This window comes from Blennius ocellaris, assembly GCF_963422515.1.
Source record: "Blennius ocellaris genome assembly, chromosome: 1".
Lineage (NCBI taxonomy): Eukaryota > Metazoa > Chordata > Actinopteri > Blenniiformes > Blenniidae > Blennius > Blennius ocellaris.
Genome location: NC_137650.1, coordinates 14,662,239 through 14,683,879, shown reverse-complemented (window position 1 = coordinate 14,683,879; position 21,641 = coordinate 14,662,239). Strand labels below are relative to the sequence as shown.

Genomic DNA, 21,641 nt, shown 5'->3' with positions numbered 1-21,641 from the left:
AAACCAGAGAGCTCTGTTGTGTGATCCGAGGAAAAGCTCCAATGTTCCCTGTTCCGAACCCCCAGAAATGGGAGTGAACTGGTGGAGCAGGTTCAGTCTTTAAATACTTGGAGGCTGAGTTATACCCCTAAGTCTGTGTGTACAAAAGCCTAATAACAGCTTCATCGACTGAGGGAACTCAGGGCTTTCGGTATCAACAATGTTGTTTGTACACTCGTCAACAGGTGACTAATGCAATCCGTCTTCACCCTCAATATTGTTTCTGGGTACAAGACGAACCAGTTCATCTCAAACCAATTTATCTATGTTTGCGCGAATGTCTGGTTTAGTTTTTCATTGTTTTTGAATCAACTTGTGCTGCCCAGCATTTTTTGCATGCAATGTGAGGTTAGTAGTTCATCTGAACAGAACAGTGAGGAGGAAACACTCCCTAATGAATGAGGAGTCCCTTCACCCCATAAATGCATCGCATTACTACTGTCTAATGATAATTGTTCCATTTATTTGAGTCTTAACCAATTGAAACAATAATAAGTAATTATTGTCTACCTAACCAAATGGGATCAACAATAAAGTATATTCGATTCCATTCATTTTCTTTTTTACTCTAAACTTTTGAACTTTTGCCAAACCTATTGAGCAAGCAGTTTAGGATTTTTTGTTGTATGTATTCATGAAAATTGTTGCACATATCAGTTTTTTTAAGTGCTTTTAGTTTATCTTTTAAACATATATAATAATATTTGGCTGAAAAATAATAACTGAAGGCATTTGTTCCAATTATTTATGCAACCCAATATATCCACAACCTTACAAATCTTGCATTCTCCCTTCTCATCTGCCTTAAATGTTTTGATCCATTTAATTTTTTGCAAAAAAACCTGACAGGTGTCAGACACTTTGATTTATTTCTTCATTTTTAAAGGCAAAGACACATTATTTGCGACAACAAAGCAGAATTTTAATCACTTTGTTTCCTCATGCTTGAGTCTTCTATGTGACTGCAGCATTCATACAAACAAAACAGAACTTAAGAATCTAAAGCTCCAAATTATTTTGGACCCCTTTAAGTGCAGTTTTTTTTTTTTTTTATTCCAATTTGCACTAATTGTAAATATATAGCACTTTTCCACTCCTTAAGCAGCCCTCAAACTGCTTAGTCACATTCACCCATACACATTCACACACCAATGGAGGCAACCAAATCTATCCATTTATGAGCAATTTGTGGTTTAGTGTATTGCTCAAGGACACTTTAACATTTAGACTCAAAATACTCAGTTTTCACACATTTGATTTAAATATAGTTTAAGTGGAGTACACACAACTACCATAAAAATGATTTTGCACTATACAAAATAGCTTGTCTTGAGGTCATCCAACATGCTTTTTAATTTAAATTTAGGCTTCACAGTTGGGAATTATTTAGAAAAATAGAATTTTATAGTCCTCAATACAGTTAAGATGAAAGCTTGGGAGAGCTGTGCCATGATGTGCCTCTCCGATCTCCTCTGTATGGGACATTTTTCAGTTTTTTTCATATTTATTCAAAAAAGGGTTAGCCATTAAGGTCCCAAAATCTAATAAATTGTTGAGTGGTTCATAACAAATTACCCCAGAAGATGTCATGCAATATCTACGGGTGTGTAGTTTTTGCGAGTTGGTTACATACATACATACAAAACAATATTTAATTCTTTTTTTTTTCTTCTTTTTTTTCTTTTAAAATTTTTGGCTAAAATCATTTGTGATTGCACTTTTGGCTTCGTTCCTAAACGTTGCTGTGATCATATGCTATTTTATGTTTTCTTAAGAGTAAAATAAGTCGGTGAAATATTCTCACATTGATTAAAAAAAAACTCTGATAATGTAAAATCAGTTGAGGGGGGTAAACCGGAAGTGAGTGTGTACCGGAACACCGGCTCCATTCAAAGGAATGGCTGCTCTCTCTTAGCACAACATTAGCAACACACTCTGAAGTACAGCTGGTAATGAGCACTAAAGGCGGATTCATCCCATCTCGGCTGGTCGGGGCTTTGCTCTTTGCAGTGGAAAACCATGGAGTTAACCATCGCCTTGTAGTTTCCCTGTGAACTCGTAGTTTTTGCTGCCTGTCTGCGGCTATCGCGCTAGCCGCTAAAGAGAGCGACCCTCCCGCCGCCACTCCTCCACACGACCCGTTCATGCTCCACTGGGCTGCAGTCGCTTTCCCAACAAATCAGAAAACCGCGGAACGCCGCGTCTAAATGCCCGAGCAAGGCCCCAGGATGAACGGCTTTTCTATCGGCGAGCTGTGCTGGCTCTTCTGCTGTCCGCCCTGTCCGAGCCGCATCGCGGCCAAGCTGGCCTTCCTGCCCCCGGAGCCCACCTACTCCCTGCACACCGACGCTAACGGAGCCACCAGCCTGCACCTGACCGAGCGGGCGGACTGGCAGTACTCGCAGCGGGAGCTGGACGCCGTGGAGGTGTTCACCACCCGGAGCGGCCGCGGGAACCGGGTCGGCTGCATGTTCGTGCGCTGCGCCCCGAACAGCCGCTACACGCTGCTCTTCTCCCACGGGAACGCCGTGGACCTGGGCCAGATGTGCAGCTTCTACATCGGCCTCGGATCCAGGATCAACTGCAACGTCTTCTCCTACGACTACTCCGGGTACGGGGTCAGCACCGGGAAGCCGTCCGAGAAGAACCTGTACGCCGACATCGAGGCCGCCTGGCAGGTGCTCCGGAACAAGTGAGTGGAGGGTTGGGGTTCAGCTTCAAATCAACAGGGCCCGCAGGGTGCTCGCTACGGGGATCAGGGGGGGGGGGCTCAGCCCCCCCTTAATGAGGCGGGAGCTCCCCTTACAACATGGTTTGTGAAATTTTTTTTGGGGGGGTCTGTAAAATATTGGTAAAGTGCTATTTTTTTCCTATGCATTTCCTTTTTGTTTTTCCACAGTTCTGTCATGATCATGTGTAAAATAGATTTTAATTTTTCTTGATTTTTATTTGTGCATGAGGGTGAATCATCACTCTTTCCCTTTTATTAAGTTGCCGACCTGCAGGTGACTGTATTGGTGCGCTAGTCTTAAACGTCACTTTTATATCAAATAGACGCTCAATTTCAAACAGGGAAACATCATACATTTTGGATTTCCTAAGAAAAATAAGCTGGGGAACAGAGGAGCAGCAACAGGAAGCCGCTCCAGGTCTGTGGTGGCTTCTGTCTGAAGTAAATATCAATAAACTGTATTATTAATGTTCAGCACTGTGTTGTTTTTGATGGTGCTGAGGACTGGATATATGGTAATCTGGGCTATTTTTATACTTGATCGTGATAGTCATGCGTGTTTGGAGTCAATTAGTGTTTTGGTGTTGCGTGTTAACGTATTTCAGAGGTTTTTTTGACGTTCATATGACATGGACATATGACATCCATGCAATGGCCAGGAAATTCATACACAATTTTTTTTTTTGTGGCCCTGAAGCCTGGGGTAGACAAGTAGGCTTGTATAATGAATGTGTTTTGAGTAATCGCCCTAAGGCATTTGTTATGTTTTCTTGTAGGTTTATAGACTAGATGAAAACACTGCGCTGCCGTCCACCACACTGTAATTTCCGGTAACCGGAAATGCTTAAGAGAAACCGTGGAAGAAAGGAGACTTGAAAGTGAGCGGAACCATGGGCGGAGCAATATAAGGGACGCGAACCACTGACATAAACCTCACCGTTAACTTTGAACAACGCATATTTAACGGTTATTCAGCTTCAAATCAGCTGACTTACCTGCTGATCTTCAACACATGTGCTTCATATTTTGAAGAGTTCCTGCACATTTTCTAGCAATCCAAAAAGGTTTTGGATTCTCTCATGGCGGATTCACCTGTGGCTGGGTTGGTACAGTGATCAGACTGTTTCGAGTTTGATTTCCCATCTCTTGCCATCCATAGGTCAACGTGTCCTTTAGCAAGACACTGAACACCCAATTTGAACCTAATGCATTGCAGCCTCCTGCAGTACGATTGTGATTAACAGTGTTACGTGCTTTGGGTACTGCTCAGCAGTCGAAAAGTGCTATATTAGTGTAACCCTTTCATACAGGCGTTCACTTTAAGACACAAGGTCTCATTGTCAACAAAGACCTGTTTTCAGACAAACATGCAGTTTCTGTTCAGTATCATTACAGATCTGTATCATAAGGTCAAAGTCGAGCTGGTGAAATACTTGAATCATGAAAAAGTTTTCAAAAGATTGTTCTATTTGCTGTTGGTCACTTGGCTAGCATCCACTCTTCCCCTATAAAGATGCAATGGATGGATGCAAACAGTCATCCACATGCACCAACGAACGGATCTGTTGCTGTTCAAGACATTGATTGGACGATGTCATTATGAAGCATTATTTCTTCAATGCCCCTGAGAATCACATGCTGAACTATATGCAGTGCAACCATTGTGTGCATTGACATGTGAGGCCTGCACACCTCAAAGTCCATGTTTGCAGACAAAATCTATACGTTAAGAAAACAATGCAACTTTAAGATCCATGAGAGGAGTAGGGGGAATGATGGGAACCGTTTCTACCTTAAAAGGTGGAACGTGTCGATTGTTAGACTGAAGTCGGAAATCTAATGAGCAGACAAGCACACATCAATAAAGGGATGGTTTGGATCATAAGACTTCTGGGAAAGTGATCATGCGATTGCATCCAAACACCCTCTATCCCCCAAGCACATGAAAAACCACTGGACAAACAAAAGTTTCAGTGTTCTGAAGTCGGAGATGAAAAGAACATATGAGAGCTCCATTATTAGCAGCATTAGAAGAGACATTCATTCAGGTACTATGTACAAGATTCTTTTATTCTTTTTGAGTGTGCCATGTTCAGCTGTGCATTTTTATTAGACCCTGCTGCTGCTCCCAGGTCAGAGTGTAGACCATTTCACTGAGAGTCCAGAGCATTTAAAAAAAACCATCTCAGCTGACTTCAATATTTAACTCCTCCAATGTTTGAATATGGGCGGCATGTGCTTCGGCAACTTTTTGTTTTGTCAGATCAACGAGCAGGGCTGTATAAAAAGTCTGGTAAAACCTCCATTACCTGTCATTTTACTTCATAACATGAGGTATTTTGCATCAATTCCAAAGTAATTTACTCTCATCTTTAAATAGTTTAGCATGCAGAACAAGTTCATAGATTAAGGCTGTGGGGAGTGAAGATACCGACACTGCTTCTCAAACCGTCATGAAAAATAACTGAGGCAGTAAAGAGTTTAATTTCTCACAGTGACAGCTGAGGCCAGTGACGCCACTGCTCCAGCCTGAACTCAAAACCTCTCTCCCACTCGACTTGGACCGGGTGCTAGCTGGTGTGGAGGCTAATTATCGGAGAGCCATACTGTAGTTAAGGTTTCTTGAGGTGGAGAACACCACAAAATATTCCCCAATGTGACTTTATCTGGCCACCAACATCCTCCAGCTCTTCTATTTGTAGCTTTCGTGAATTTCAGCATGCCGATTATGTGTTAAAGTCGTAGCCTGACCACGGCTTTCCAAATGCTTTGAGGCTTGTGAGCGGAAGTGATGGAAGACCCGGCAGCAGGGGTGTCAAACCAAAGGCCTGTGGACCAGAACCGAGCCGCAAGAGGCGCCAATCCAACCAAACTACCAAACGAATTATTTAAAAAAACAAAACTTTTTATGAGTGCCTGTATAGACTGTTGGTCGTAGCGTTGACGTACAGGCTGTGCATCAACGCCTAGCCTTTGCATATCATTTGCATAGAGAGTAGAAATCAGGCTAAACGCAAACTTCCAACAGAACCATGCTTTGTGCAGCTCGAAGGAACCCCCCCCCCCCCTGCCTTTATTTATAATCCTATTCTCAGCCATTTGTTTGAGAGAAGTCAATGATGCAAATTTCAGGAATTGTTCCAATCTGGGGAGAAATCTATGTATTCGGATATAAATCCATACAGTGTGTGAACCTTTTTTTTTTCTTCCACGAGAAACTCCCTCTGTGATCTTCTTGAAAACTCTAATTGAATTGGCCCTCACTAGTTTAATGTGTTGCATTGGCAGATGGGTGCTTTATTTTTTTTCCTAAATCTGTCATTGAACGTCTATAAAATACAGTGATATTTATTTTGCTGCTGTCACAAATCCCAAATGGACCTTCAACTTTCCCTCCATGCTCTAAAATGCCGATGCATCTGGGCCCATTCCAACAGTTTGGGTTTGGTTGCTCTCATGAGAAGCGGTTTGAAAATACGACTCTTCCTCCGAGAGCACGAGCAGGCATTTGTCTTTCAGCAGGCCGGTTTGTTTTTGCCAATAGAAGCCTTGTTTGTGTTGTGCCGTTGTCTTTCAAAAAGCAGTGATTGACACTTTGACTTAGTTCTGATGCCATGTTTCCACCAGCAAACTTCTACTCGGTAAACTTCAAGTTAATTTGGCATGCAAGCACTGTGACCGACACGCCGTACTAGTCCTCTGTACTGTCTTTGCATGGCTCCTGCATTTACATTTTCTCTGACTGCCAGTGAAGATGGATGTAAACAGATATAAGAAAGTAATTTGTTACAGTTCTGATGCTGGAGCCACGGAATGATAAACAACTTTTGATAATTGATTAGCAAAGTAGACGCACATTAATTTTCTCTGTCAGCTAATCTATTTATCTACATCTACATCAGCCCTTAAATGTCTGCATCAACACACACACACACACACACATTATTGTTGTATCTCCTAAAACTTCCTCAGCCTTACTCGGTATTGATTCATTTGTAGTGACCACAAACTATTCAAATGTTTGTTTACAGCAAGCATTGGCCACAAAATGTAATTTGATTTGCAGTATAGGCAAACAATATTTGTTTAACCTAACCTACGCAAGATATTTGGCTGTTTCTTGTCTTTTGTTTAACACAGTAGTCTAACATTACCAGTGACGTGCTAGAATGTAAGTGAATGAATTGAACCTCCGTTGAGAGCAATAAAGTGAAGCCGACGCTCCTCCAGCAGCAGCTGATCAGAGGTGCACAACACTCAGGAGGATTTTTGGACTATTTTTCCTCACAGAGCTGCTTCAGCTCTGCCGGATTGTTTGCTGCAGTGTTTCTACCGTGCCCGGCTCCCTGAGCTCATTCCACAGCATCTCTTTTAGAATGCTTTTACACAAGGCTAGTCCGGGGAGAGTTTGACGACTGAAACCAAATCGCTACGACAAGGTCATGCAGTTACAGAAACTGCTCGTTTGGGGCGCTTTTAACCCAGACAAACACTGACTAGGAATGGGGAAAAAAAGCACAAGGAAGTGGAGAATCTAGCTCATTGATTGACCATGACCAAAAATGGGAATCCATCCCATTCAGCTTTCTTCACACGCTCTTCAAAGAGACTCACACAAAGCAAACAATGGCACAACAACAAATTTGTGCTCTTCTGAGGTTTCTCTTTTGACATTTGTATTTAAGCTTTATTATTCTTTCACAAGAAGTTGCCTAGTATGAGCAGCAGCATGATGCCCTGTACAAACCAACATAGACCAATTAAATCCCTGTGCCACCATTTCTTCACAAAACAGTCTAAGAGCATCATTATTCTTGTGGCTATCCACAACCAACTGCAATATATACTCATCTGACAAAGTGGATAAGTGCCTGCTTCTCATCATTAGCACACGTCTGACGCAAGACATTTTCCTAAGTTTTTCTTAAGTTTTTTTTCTGAGCTTCCTCGGCTGTTGGCTTTGTTTTGGGGTGTTTTTCTACTCAAATATCACCACACGGTTTATGACACTCTCTTTGGTGCAGTTTGGAGCAAGTACAGGAAGTGAACCAGAGTTCAAATGAAATTGAACCAAAACCCACATTTTCAAGTGGAGCAGAGTCTGCTCTTTTGGACCAGACCAGAGTGCGGGGGAATTTTCCCCATCGGCATAAACAAAGCAGATCGTCTGAGGAAGTGAACTCTGGTGTCCTTGTGGCAGATCAAACAGTGACTGGTGTGAAACTCTAACAGATTCAGATCTAAACTCTGACTGGGTTCTTCATTAATGTGGATCATCTTTTCTTCGTTATTCCACAATAGGGTTACTTCCATTTTCAGGCTCCTTGTCCTACTGCAGCACCTAGATACACTGATAAACCTATGATTAAAAAAAAAAAGCCCATGATGCTCTCTCCGCCATGCTGGGAACTTTCGTATTGTGTTTTTGTCCTTTTTTACACCATATACAACACTGTCTATTCTTCCCTAGCTATCCAATCTTTCTCTGTAATGTTCCTACATCTACAGAGATGCTTAAGTCTTGTTTTGTTGTTGTTGTTTTTTTAACTGGACTTCAAGTTTGCTAAATCCTGATCAGCTCTTTTTAGAGTCATTAATGTAAAAGTTTAACTACTCCTATAATGATTAATGGCTGCCCTGTTAAATACACACGTAATCTTAGAGTTGTTTGGGATTAGGTCAAATCCACTGTTTATATTTGTGCCTTCGATGAAGATTGTGTTACATTACATGATCAGGTCATGCACAAAGTTAATTTGCTTTGGGGAATGATATTGTGCTCATTATATTATTTATGTCCTCCAGTTATTTTTTCACGTTGTCCCTTCAGACTTTGACATTAGATTTTCACCCGTACTTGCCTTTCATCCTGCCGTGAGGAAGTTACGAATGAAAGGTCTTTTTACGGGAACAATGAAGTTGTCATGTCATGAGGTGTAAAATCACCAGCTGTGTTTCAACATATCTATATAATGCAGCGACTGGCAGCCAGGGCCTTCAAGGGCTTCTCTGCAGGCCTAAGGAAAAGATCTGAATCACAGACTGATGTTGATTATATTTTGTCCATGAATACTTATTAAATAATTCCAAATGGTCTGTTCGCTTCTTCTCAGGGCTTCTTCCCCGGCTGCGCTGCTTGTAGATAGGTACTTCCATATTAAAGCTTTTAACCAATCACATTTTAGCTATCATCTGTTGCCAGGTAAAGAAATCTGCCGTCGACCTTCAGATTCTATTCTGCAAGCTTCTGCAGGGTAAAACTAGTGTCAGTCACACTGCTCCTGCAACCAATCAGATTTTGATATCGGCGACTCGATATTGATATTGATGACTTTTTCATTCTTAAAGGGATTTATTCAGGCTACACGAGTATCAATCTGTGATGCAAAGGCTGTTTATACTGCATTTCTGCAGTAACATGGTTTTTCTAGCCATAAAAAAAGTTATTGAGGGGTGGATTGACTCAGACCAGCACCAGTGAAGGGGTCTGAAATGAACGGCACGCCACCGATATAATGTATATCTCAATATTGTTGTGGTATTAAGTCAGTCTCTTGTTTGTCCTTTGTTTTCACAGCTTGAGATCCAGTTTTGAATGTGGGATGAATTTTCTGTGTATCGTTCTCATTTTCTACTTGTACCTGGGAACATTTTCGCTGTATGCTCCAAGCCAAATGCTTGTGATGTTGGTAATTGACTTTAAATTAGCTATACTCTTGAATTAGTTACAGATCAGCTCATATGTTGTCTCACCAAGGACCCTCTTGAAGGCTTTTGAATGCTCTGTAGTACATACATTTAGTACATCTATAGCTTCCATATTCTGAAAATGTAATGAAATTAATGTTCCATTCCAAACTGTGAAAGGAACCTAACAGGATTTCTTCCCACCGAGCATCAAAATGAAACATTTCGTTGTTCCCTAATCCTCTGGGGAGCAACCTGCCCGAGCATAAAACTCTGTTAATCATCGGCCTCTCCTCAGGGAAGTGAAGCACCTGAGGAGCAACTTTATGTTTATTCAATATCTTTTTAATCACATTTTGTGCCAAGTCATTAAGTGTGTGGCCTCGGACAGGAATTTGATTTCATAGTGTCCCATACTAAAGCCTTCGGGGCTCTTTTGTGTCAGAGTAGCTGGAGAGATGATGCTTTGTTTCAACAATCATCAGTTCAAAAAACATTTAGAAAAATGCTGAATGGCTTTTTGTACTTTTTGTTTCTCTTTTGAAAGAGTCTGTCCCCATTCGAGGTGCACTGATTTGTGTAGCCCTGCACAGTATTGCCCCTGAAGTCATTGAGTGGTGGAACATCACTTTGCACGGGGACAAGTTTTGTTTTTAGTGGCAAAAATAAGTAATGCAATAGATCTTTAAATAAATAAGCCTAATCGGATTTCCAATCACCATTTGCGTGCGTGACGATGTCATAGCTGGGTATTCCATCGTTCCACTTTGTACGATTGTCTTTGGTTGGCATAGCAGAAGCTACTTCAGTGATGGCAGACTTTAAGGTTGGTGAGAGCAATGCCACACACCGCTCAATGTAGTTTGTGTTGGCAGAATAGACTGTGTGACTCTGCATTAATGACGTGTCATTGACCCAATCGGCTGACAGAAGATAATGGGACCATTCGCATGCCTGTTCCCAACTGTATTTCTCATTAGGACAATGAAATGAGACATGATTCCTCAGCAACTGAACTCGTTCCTCAGGAACACATTTTTCACAATCTTCAATCAAAGCGAGCTCACAAGATAAAAGGGATGAAAACTATAACATTTGAGTGACGAGCTGCTGTTCAACAGAGTGCTTCAAGCTAAGCATTATCTTGGTTTAACGGAAATCTTTAGTTTGAGTGTTGTGTGAATTGGTTCAGCACTATAGTCATGCGCTGATGAGCTGATACAAACGCCAGAAGCAAGAAGCTCATGTTATGCTGCCAACTGTTGATGATATAGCTTTGAAATTATATTGAGGTGGTCACATGATCCATCGTGTCACCGCTGGTATTAATCGGGGGCAAGAGAAAGAACACTGTCATTTATAAAACAAACTTTAAAGTTACTCTACCTAAAAAAAAAAAAAAAAAAAAAAAAATCTTTGAAATCTATTTCCCATAAAATGAATCACATCTGCACAGAGAATAAACTGTACATGAGAACAAGATCATTTCCACAAATTTCCAACCCGCAGTTGCCTAAATCGATCACACCAAATACGACGTTTTCAAACAAATCATAATTTGTAGCCATCAAACTGCGTTTATATTTCACTCACTGACGTCATCTTCGTGCGAAATGGAGTGTACAAATGGAAACTTGAAACACAATACCTCAGGAATCTTCTGAAGTTTCTGTGGCGCAACATGTCAACAGACCTGGGGTTGTTAGGCGAAAATTAAATGCTGGAAATTCGCATCTGTGTGAGTGTGATGACGAATTTCCTTCAGAAAGGTATTGACATTGTATTAGAGATGTGCATCAACAAATAAATCTGGGTCCTGTATTTTTCATTTTTCTATAGGAAAGTAGGGTATAGGGTAACTATAACATCTGTTTAAGTACTTATTTGTGTATTTATGGCTTCTGTCAAAATCCGATCACTCTACTATTACATGTTCTCTTAATCTCAAGCAGCTCTAATTAGAACAGTATAGTCTGCCTTTTTGACAATCTCTTTTGAATATCTAACAAAGGAAATTTTAAAAAGGGTTCTTTCAAAATACTATCACTACACACAATATTACAATATTCACCTTTGGTTATTTTTTGTGTGTATTTTTGAAGCCCCAGTGACCTGAAGGTCATTAGCTGGCTCCGTGAAGTCATTGATCTGTGCACACTGCAACAGTAAGCCAGAGTTTACTGATTGACTCACTCTGGTGGCAGTTATTTATTGAGACGATGCGTATGAAAGGAATATTTTTCCAAGGCCTGTGCATTTAGCAGCGTCTGAGAATTCAAATAATTGTCGCTCTTAAAAAGCATCCCTTAGTGGGCCTTTGATGTTGCAGTGGGTTTGGCCTGCTCCCTCTTTCCTTCTCCTTTGGGAGTAATGATGAGCTGTTGGCGGTGTTTTGTTAATGACCATATTTTCAGGCAGCCTTGTTTAGAGTCTATTTGCGATGTGCTTCACGTCTCCGAAATGGATGTTGTTTTCATCCCTCACTATTTTGCCTCCGGCAATCTACCTGAGTGCCTCAGGCGTCAGTCTGGGCGTCCCCACCACCTTGGCCTATTTACTCGCCTTAATCAGAAGTGATTTGTAATACGGCTTGTCACTTTTCTCCTAAAACCTTTTTATGAGGTGCACCAACAAGGCTTTGATATCGCCAAATGATCTGAGACGAATGGCGGCTTTGATTTCAGCAGTACTGATCAAAAAGCGGGTGACATCATGTCTGCTAAAAGAATTCTCACGCAAAGCGTCTCAGCCCTTTTGTCTCCATCGGAAACTTTCTTGTTGTTTTCCAGAGATAGGTCAACCACACATAACAGGTTAGACCCTCACACGCGTTGGTCCTGGTTAACCACAGCGGAGGTTTTTTCTTTGAGGTTGTACCAGCAAATTGTTGTTTACCGAGATAAAGGGCCTTCCTGAACAGTTATGGATGTGGAGCTCCTGTTTGTTTCCAATTTGGGAACATAATTACTTCTGGATCAGCACTGAACCGTGGCCTACGCGACAAAAAAAAAAACATGTTCAGTGTGTTGGAAACATTTCTGATTGTAATGCTACGTTCCTCTGAATGCTATCTATGCTGGAAATGAAACCGTTTTTGCATTTTTCACATAATTTCCAGTTGGAAAACTGGGGGTGTTCAGGAAAGTTATTTCTCTGGCAGGCACATTCTTCATACTCACAAGCAAAACTATGGCAGAGATGTATGTACGAATCATTGAGAAAGTGAAAATCCTTAAAGTGCTGAGAAACGAGAGAGAAAATTAGTACTAAGAATTCACACTGCATGCAGCAAAGGTAAAATTGTAACATTGAGTGTTTAATTTGTTAATGATGCTTTCCATATGCCTCGATCTCAGGATTCCGAATACACAATTGAAGAGGTTGAGTGTTCTTCCACTTTTACTTCAACCACCTGCCAATCTGTGATGGCAGTGGGGATTATTTACATGACATGTGTTGTTACTTTGATCACATGCCACCTGTTCAGTTTTAAAAGCACTTTTTGGATACATCAGGTCTTGAGCATGGGCCTGTTCAATAACACTCGCAACTACAAACTGGGTTTTAAACTTTCCAATTCTTCTGCTTCCATTTGAAGACCTTTTACTGTAAGGCTCTCATGCCAATCTGGATTTTTCCAAAGGGTTTCTACCAGGTTTATTTGGACAGGCTTTTTTTCACTTCATACTGGCTTAAGTGTGCAGATGGAAAAATTGTGCTCCTTCTCTCTCCGTGTAGCTATTTCTGTGGAGATTTCCGTTCACATTCTTCGGTGTTTAGGGAAGTTTTCATTATGAACACAATGCTTCTGTTTTGCTTCAGGAGATGCTCTTCTGACAGGAAATCTTGATTGACTCATTTATGGATTTTCACATGTTACTCATCAATTGTGATAGTCGTTTGTTGACTGGAACATTCAGCTGTAATTACAATTTCAGGTATTTTTAATAATGAAAACCGTATGTGTAGCAGAGTGTTACAGTTTGGGTTGTTTAACAGTCGTAGTTCTGTGGCTGGTGAGCGCCTTTACTTTCCGTTCATAATGTGTCCTTTAGACAGCACCAGTTTAACCTAGTGGAGTTTGAGGCTTCGTGTAATGTGCTTTCCTGCCAGGGGCAATAAATCCAGCAGGGATGAAAGCGTGTCTGAAGCATCTCCTAACGTCTCATTCCATAGAAATGAACCATGGAGAAAATCTGTCGAATAGCCAAAAGTAATGGCTGTCACAGATTATGAGTTCAAAAAGCCAGGCTGGAAGATGTCAAAGAAAATGATCCTGAAAGAGGAATGGGCTAGTGAGAGGAATTGACTCGCTCAAGCATAACAGTTGGGTGTTTTCAGCAGGTTGAGAAGTTACTTTTGATTATGGATGGTACAGCATGTGATGGGCTGCCATCTCCCCAGGGTGCGAGTAATCCCACCACCAAAATGGACGCTCTCAGAAGCCCTGTTTACGCGACATGTCAAACTGCTGCCAGACCGCAGTGTTTTCAGAATTCACCGGCCCTCGTCTCTGTGCAAGCAGAGAAAATGCAACTTTTCGGAAACGTAGACTGCCACTCATACACCTTACGGTAACGGTCAATAGTTCTGATCAAGTTTGGGCTGGTTAAAAATAAAGGCTTTTTTGAATGCTGTGTGCAATCCATCTGTGAAAGTGTGGCCCCTGGTCGAACCATATAAGTGGATAAGGTCTGCTTAAAAAGTAGGTCTCGGTCTGCTAGACGTACTCTGGTGTGGTTTGATTAAAGTTTCACCGAAATTTGAGTACACCACAAATCAAACACCGGAGCTAATGAAGTTTTGGTGCATAACAAATGAATTCCTGTGGCTATATTTGGTTATTTTATTCAGCTTCACTACCTTGGATTCTGAGTGAAATAAGAGGACTGACCACATCATTAAAGACACAGCTACTTGCTCTATGGCGCTCGTTTCCTTCATGTGAAAATGTTCGGATGGCTACCTGTGCCTGACTGTGCTTGCAAGCTCTTGTCGAGTAGAAATAATATGGGTCTACGCGTATATCACGTTTTTATTACTTCAGTGCTGTCAAGGCACTTTACATAACCACTCCCTTTCCCCCTCTACACACCGTCACACTGAGGCGTTCACCCACCGTTACCTTGCCCAAAGATACATGGATAGGTGGCCATGAGGATTGAACCGTCAAACGAGGGATTGGAAGTGTTTCCACTCTCTGAGTCACAGCGACCTCACACTTGGCAAAATGTTCTACTTTACTACTGGCCATGAACATATTTGAGGTTTTTTTGTTCAAAGTACACATACAGGATGAAGTTTTGTGGGTCCATACACAATTAAAAGCTCTTCCTTACATATGCTTGTTAGAAAGTTACTTTGAAACCTTTGTATTGAGACAATATATGTTGTTCCAGTGTATTGTTGCATCCCTATTAGGTTGCCCAGAATCATATGAATAACAACTGTGGTCACATGACAGCTTTTAAGCCAACGGCTTAGTAGTCCATGAATTGTATTGACTACATAAGAGCTATCAATTAATAAATCACTATTTAAGTATCAGCTGAGAATGTATCTCATTATATGTTTCCAGTAATGATGGCCTGAGACAGAAAGGCCTGAATCAAGATGTCGTTTGAATGGTGTTGTGCGGACTCACTGGCTCGGTACTTAGGATTTGAAGAGCAATTTTTCTGGGATATCTCTCCCACGTAGAGATGACATGTCAAGATTGTTGATGTAACAAAGTGCATACGTGCTCGTTATTGATCACTTTGAATGGAGTGGGGAGAAAAATTGAGACCAAGCAGTGTTATTTTGTTTGGTGACACAACATTGTTTATCATCCGACAGTTGGCGATAGCGTCCCAGCACAGCCAGATAGATTCAAGTAGGATCCATGAAGCACTCAGTCAGCCTCCACAGCTGCGTCTGTCACAGTTGGACAACATCATCTTATCAGCAAATGCGAACAATCGTAGCTGAAATCACCTACACTCATTTTTCATTCTGTTCACTCGGACTGTGACAGTCACAACTATCTCACCAACACTGTATGTAGACATTCCCACTAACTGTTACTGCTCATACTGATGATTGAGATGACAGTTTGTGGGATTGCACAACCTTATAATACCTTTATTTACATAATGGCTTCCCACAACCTGGAGGCTAACACATTTTAGACCCACAGCTAGAGACAACTCGAAAATTCCATAGGAAATGTTTTGTGCCTGCTTCCTGCCGCTGACCGATCCCCCCTAAATACTGCCACTACTACATGTAGTATACATTACAGCACACGTTGGCATGTTCATATAGCACGAGTGAGCATGTTGACTTGGTAACATAGCACACAAGGCCCAATCATTTCTGACACTTATTAATCAGAAGCAGAGGCGGCACTATATTATCTTCTCATCTCTCTGACTGGCGGTCAAGATCTGCACTCTAATCTAAACTCTTCAAATGTCAAACAGCGTTCCAGGCAGTAGAACATAAATAAATACACCAAGTATTTGTTTAGCTTTGGTCAAGAGATGTTGAATGTTTTATATAAAGATAACAATTTACTTGAAAAGGAATGAACATAGATTAGAAGGCCTCAGTCATGTACATGATTCTATTCCTACCTTCAGGTCTTCTAGAATCCAAAAACAAAGCAAGCACAACACTCTGTGACCCCCACCTTTAAATCATTCTCAAACTATAGTAACGACAACAAAGGAGGCCAACTCCATCTGCATCTTGAACGCTTGTGGTTGTTGCCATTCTGGATCTGGTAAAGTCATCCGCTTGGGTGAAATACATATTAACACAGCTGTTGAACCACAGCTATCACTAAAGGTTCAAACCGTTTGCTCTCCTGTTTCAGCCCTACCAAGCATGCCTTGATTTGCCACCGGTGTCTGAAGATGTGCCAAAGAGAAACGGTAGCAAAGTGATCCAGTCATTGTCTGGGCTTGTTAGATTTGACCTGTTTAACTTATTGAGGGGAACAGAGCCAGTAGTAGCTGCGAGTAGAAAACACAAACTGTTTCCCCTTCTGCTTGGATACAGTGAGCATTTCCCAGTCTTGTATTGAGAATTCACCACTCTATTGGTCTATTTGGGTTAAACTCAACCTCCGTTTCACACTTGGATAATCTGCGACTTGCACTTTTCTTCAAACTTTTGTAAAGCTTTTTGCATTCTTGTCCATAACATGGAAAGAATCAACAGCGGCACAAGTAACAAGTCACAATAATCTAAAACCATTTAACTTCATAAATACACCTGCTTCTTGATTTGCATTTGTTGTGATGTTTTTGACTCGACAAATTGCGCATCGATTGTCTCTAGCAGTGTGACTGCTATCGTAAAAATTAAGCTGTTTCTCCATCCCAAATTAACTCACCCTGTTGGTGCAGCGTCAATTCTGTTTAATTTTCACTATCGACATTTGCAAGAAAAAGTATCTGATGTAACATAATTTTCTTCAAATATGATGTTTAAGTGCAATAATGTACAGAACACTATTTTGTATAGCAATAATATACACTGTAAAATAAACATAGTGGATTCGATAGCATAATACTTCTGTTTATTATTCAGTGGAGTAAAAGTTTAAATAATGGAAAGATAAAATGCCAAGTGCAAGTTCCCCAAAAGTGTTTAACATTCTAGAAGTGAGTTTATTCATTTACTCTTCCAGATTTACATAAACAACGATAAACCCTTCTGTTATTGTTGGCGCGGTCTTGCTATGTCACAGATGCAGGAAGCTCACGGCTTCGGAGGACCGTGGAGCTGTGGCCGCCCACAGCTCACAATCATTGTTGCGTAATGACATTACATCCCTGCATCGTTCACAACCCGCCTACATTTGACCGCACTCTCTCTCATGGGACCGCGCAACACAGTTGATCTGGATCTGATCTGCGCTTTGCCTTACCATACCGTCCGGCCCCACTGTGCCGGACGGACTGCAGTGGGACCGAGGCTCATGGCAGAGGGACCTTGAGTGGCTCCGGAGATGAGATGAGGAAACATGCTGTGACCGCTGAATACTTTAAATATACTAAATTATTAACCCAAACTCTACTCTCAATCAAACTGAAACACACCGCTCATGACGGGCTTGGTTTATATGGCCAAAGTAATCATATCCGTTACATCACAGCCACACTGACAACAGAACCTTGGTGAGCTGCTGACATCAGGCTGCTGTTAACAGGCTAACAAGTGCTAAACGCCTTATCGTCCTGGCATCTGACAGCTGGCTGGCCTTCTCAATAGTGGGACTGCTCAACTCCAAAAACATCACTGCAAAATTGTTAGTCCTCCTCATCGACACAAGGGACTGATGACATTTTTCGTATTTGAAGAACAGAAGTACAGATAATTTAGCATTTTGAGAAATGGCATTTTTTCTAAATCTTTTGAAGATTAGAGCAACTGGGTACTTATTGATTTACTCAAAACCAATTAAATTCAGTTAAAGTGCCTTTTTTTTTTTTTGACAGTTCCAAGAACAATATTGCTCAAACATAAAAATACAACTTTAATTCCAAGTACAAAATGACAGTTATGTGTAGTAGTAGATGACAGTAGTAGACAGTAATATCAGACCTTAATTCAAAATTTGACAACATCAACAAAGAAACATGTTAATTTGTGGACGTATTAGAAGAAAAAGGGTTTAAGGCTCAAAAATATTCTTCTCTTGCTCGAATTTACCTGATGACTTCCACTTAAGCAACCTCAAAGCTGTGTCGTCTGTCCCTTTCAAGCCATTGGATGCTGTCAGCTGCTCAAAAGTCCAGTGCTTTGCCAGTCATCTGGTGGACTGTAGGTGCTTTGCCCGTCCATGTGTGAGGTCATAATCTGCCATCAGGATGAGTGCTCAGTTCAGTTGCTGCTTATCAGACACAGGACCTGTCTAGGCCAACAGATTAGTCTCGCCCAAGCTGGCGACTGAAGAGCCGTCCTGATGGCATCACTTCATAGGCCACTCCTGGTCCAAATCCTTTGTCATGGTTGTCTGTTTTTTGGGGTGGGGGGGGGTAGGGGTATGGTAATCCACGAGTGTTTGTTGTAGAAACACTTCAGTTTGATGCTTGTTGTCGCTCTCTCTCTCTCTCTCTCTCTCTCTCTCTGTCTGTCTGTCTGTCTGTCTGTCTGTCTGTCTGTCTGTCTGTCTGTCTGTCTGTCTGTCTGTCTGTCTGTCTGTCTGTCTGTCTGTCTGTCTGTCTGTCTGTCTGTCTGTCTGTCTCTCTCTGCATTCCCCGTGCTGTCAGAAGATGGGAGGATTTGCTTTACACTTCCTCCCCAGATTGGGAGTTATGACAAGGGAGCATCTAGCGTCTCCTGGGCTCTTGTTGACATGTCTGTTTTCTGTCAGCACTGTGCGTTACCCCACACTTCTTCAGAAGAAGCTGGTAAAAGTCATACATGTGTCCAGTTTATATAATGATAGTCCTCTGCAACCCACCCAGTGCATTCCTGACGCCAGGAATCTTCTCAGCCTCCAGAGTGCTGCAAACACACCCTCACAGTAGTCTGTTGTTTTATCGGATGGAGTTGTCAAATCACACAATTTTTTTTTCTTCTCTTTAGCACTGTGCTGTACTGGATTGCTCTCTTGATGCTGAAAGCTGCTGGGAAGAATTGCTTTTCTGTCAAAGTGATGCCACACAGTGTTTTTCTTATTTTTGAAGGTTTTCACTTAGATTTTTAAGGCTGCTATAAACTTGTCTGTGTTGCTAGAACTGACCGACTTGGGGGGGGGGATTTTTATCCTTTAAACAGTGCACAGAGCATTTCTAACTACTAACAACAACACTGCTAATCATGTGTGGGTGCATGTATTTATTTAATGGCAGGACATTGAGTAATATTCTCCCTCTATTTGGGTACACTGTGATCCAAACCCAACTATAAGATTTCTATTTATGTCTCCGTACTCTGAACTGAAATAGAAATTCTAGAGCACATTTCCACCCAAATCAAGCATGTTGGGTCAAATTTAACATCTTAAAAGTATCGGTCCTGAAAGAAGGGCGACACTGCAGTTGTAATTTCACTTTTACAGTGGGTTAGCTCACAGGACATTTCCAGGTGCTCTTTCATATCGCTTGAACTTGTGACAAACCATGCATCATTTCAACCTCTTCAATTAACTTAAATTACATACAAAATATTTACATAATGATTACGGTTCCCTATTTCTTGTTTCTAAAAGATCCTGGCTCTTTTTCTGGTGTCAAAATGACAGAAAAAAAGCAGGTCAAAGGAGGGCATGATTGGAGGCCTTTCAAGTGCTTCTGAAGTGCTTCACTTGCAGCTTTCGTCACCTTCAACATTTGTCTCAATTAATGGGATTTGCAGCTGAAGAATGACCACAAGGATGCAATCCTGCTGGACCTTCATATAGTTTCGTTCTTTTTCAAACATGTCAAACACATTCTATTTTATGGGCCACATACAGCTCAATTCTGTCTTGAGTCGTGTCATAATCATCTTTAATTTTATACTTTCACTTGTTTCTTTGTTGTGGTGCAGCATATATGTGATGGAAATGTTTAGCTTTTCAATTACCAAACAATGAGTATGGAAAATTGCCCCAAACTCAACTTAAAGCCAATTTGAATGAAACCTTCTGGTGCAAAATACAGTGAAATGTGCCAAAAAACTTCTCTGTTGCATTCTGGGTGTTTTTACAAACTGACACCACGGATTTGAGGCGAATTCTCATTTGCTATCTTTCATGATAGCATCTCTGATATCTCAGCTTGGGTCTCAGTGATTGTATTCTGACCTAACCATTTCATTCTCGAGCAACTCAAGATTGCGTAACAAACAGAAAGGAGTTGGCTGCTTCCTTGAGCAACAGTAGAACAGCTGAATGGACATTTTCCTCAAGTGATCAAGATCCAGCAAATTGCACCTACAAGAAAGACCTCAAGGGTTCATGGCTGTGATGATGCTGATCATGTGTGTCTTGGTTGCAGCGGCTGTAGTGTTATTTTGAGGAACAGTTTATGGGTCCTTAACTTGCGTAGATAGATAGATAGATAGATACTTTAATGATCTCCAAGAGAAATTCACACATGACTTTCTGTGTTCAGGAACCTAATGGCGTGAAGTAAAAGAGTGCGAGTTACTTCACTCCTACGCCTTACCTGGGCTGACCCTAGGGTCTGACAGAGATTGTTATCTCAATAAATGCTTGCTGGTTATGTTCAGTCTGTTGCTGGAGCTTGTGTAGGTCTCATTTTTCTGTCCTTAATGAGACAACACACCACTGAGGTATCAAGTATAGATATTTATTGCAAGTCAGGTATCATTCATTGCAATCATTAAATTGGTACAATGGCAGTTTTTCTAGTGGGCTGTTAGTGGGGTGTTATGTTTCAAGTTTCTGTCCCTGAAGGTCTTTGGTTTCATACAAAGGTTTTTTTTTCCCAACATCAGGAATAACTTTCCAGAACAGACACTCTAATTACTCGCTTTCCACTCAACTTTTTCCATGAACAGCTGAATAAATCACCAAGACTTTACTTGGAGTAAAGACTGTTCAAACATCCATCCTGTTATCCTGATTAATTTTTTTCCCCTTTCTTTTGTTAGGCAGTGGTTGGTGCTATCCTCTCACAGTGAGAATGTTCTCACTTTAAACTTTTCTGTGTGGCCTGACTGTGCCTCCCGTTTGTTTTTCCATTTCCTCCAGGTTTCTTACACGATTCTAAGACATCCTTGTTAGATAATTGGTGACCAATTCGCCTGCAGGTGTATGTTTCTCATGACTCCACCTTGTAAAAATGTATTTGGGTATTATCCTGACTGGATTTTACTTTTAGGTCCTGCTGCAGGAAATCTGCTGTCTTGAATTTTCCCCCCCATTCTGATGGTACAATACTGCGACAGCAGCTCATCTCGACCGGTGATTCCCAACAATTGGTGAACCTTCTTTGCAATTTGTTAAAATTTTGGTCTGATTGTTAAGTATTCATGACCGTCACACTTTGAATCTTATCCATGTCTGTTGCTACCACACCTGTGTTACCTTTGGTAGACCGGTGTCACATTTTCACCATTTTGACATCCATCCGCTTCATACTGAAGAAGCTGTTCCTGTGTTATCCTTGCGTTACTGAGGGGCTGAATCCATTACCCCGTTCTCATATGACTCACTGTTTCTGGGGTAGTAGAGACATGT

At 41.3% G+C, this 21,641-nt stretch overlaps 1 protein-coding gene across 1 annotated transcript in view; it reads left to right on the top strand.

Moving 5' to 3' along the window:
* Positions 1-2,246: 2,246 nt before the first annotated feature.
* Positions 2,247-21,641, top strand: part of abhd17c (abhydrolase domain containing 17C, depalmitoylase) — a gene marked incomplete at both ends in the record, with an annotated part of 33,073 nt that continues 13,678 nt past the window's right edge. The window contains one exon of the mRNA XM_080500393.1: positions 2,247-2,731. Within this exon, the coding sequence (XP_080356519.1) occupies positions 2,247-2,731 (485 nt within the window). The remainder of the gene's footprint in view (positions 2,732-21,641) is intronic.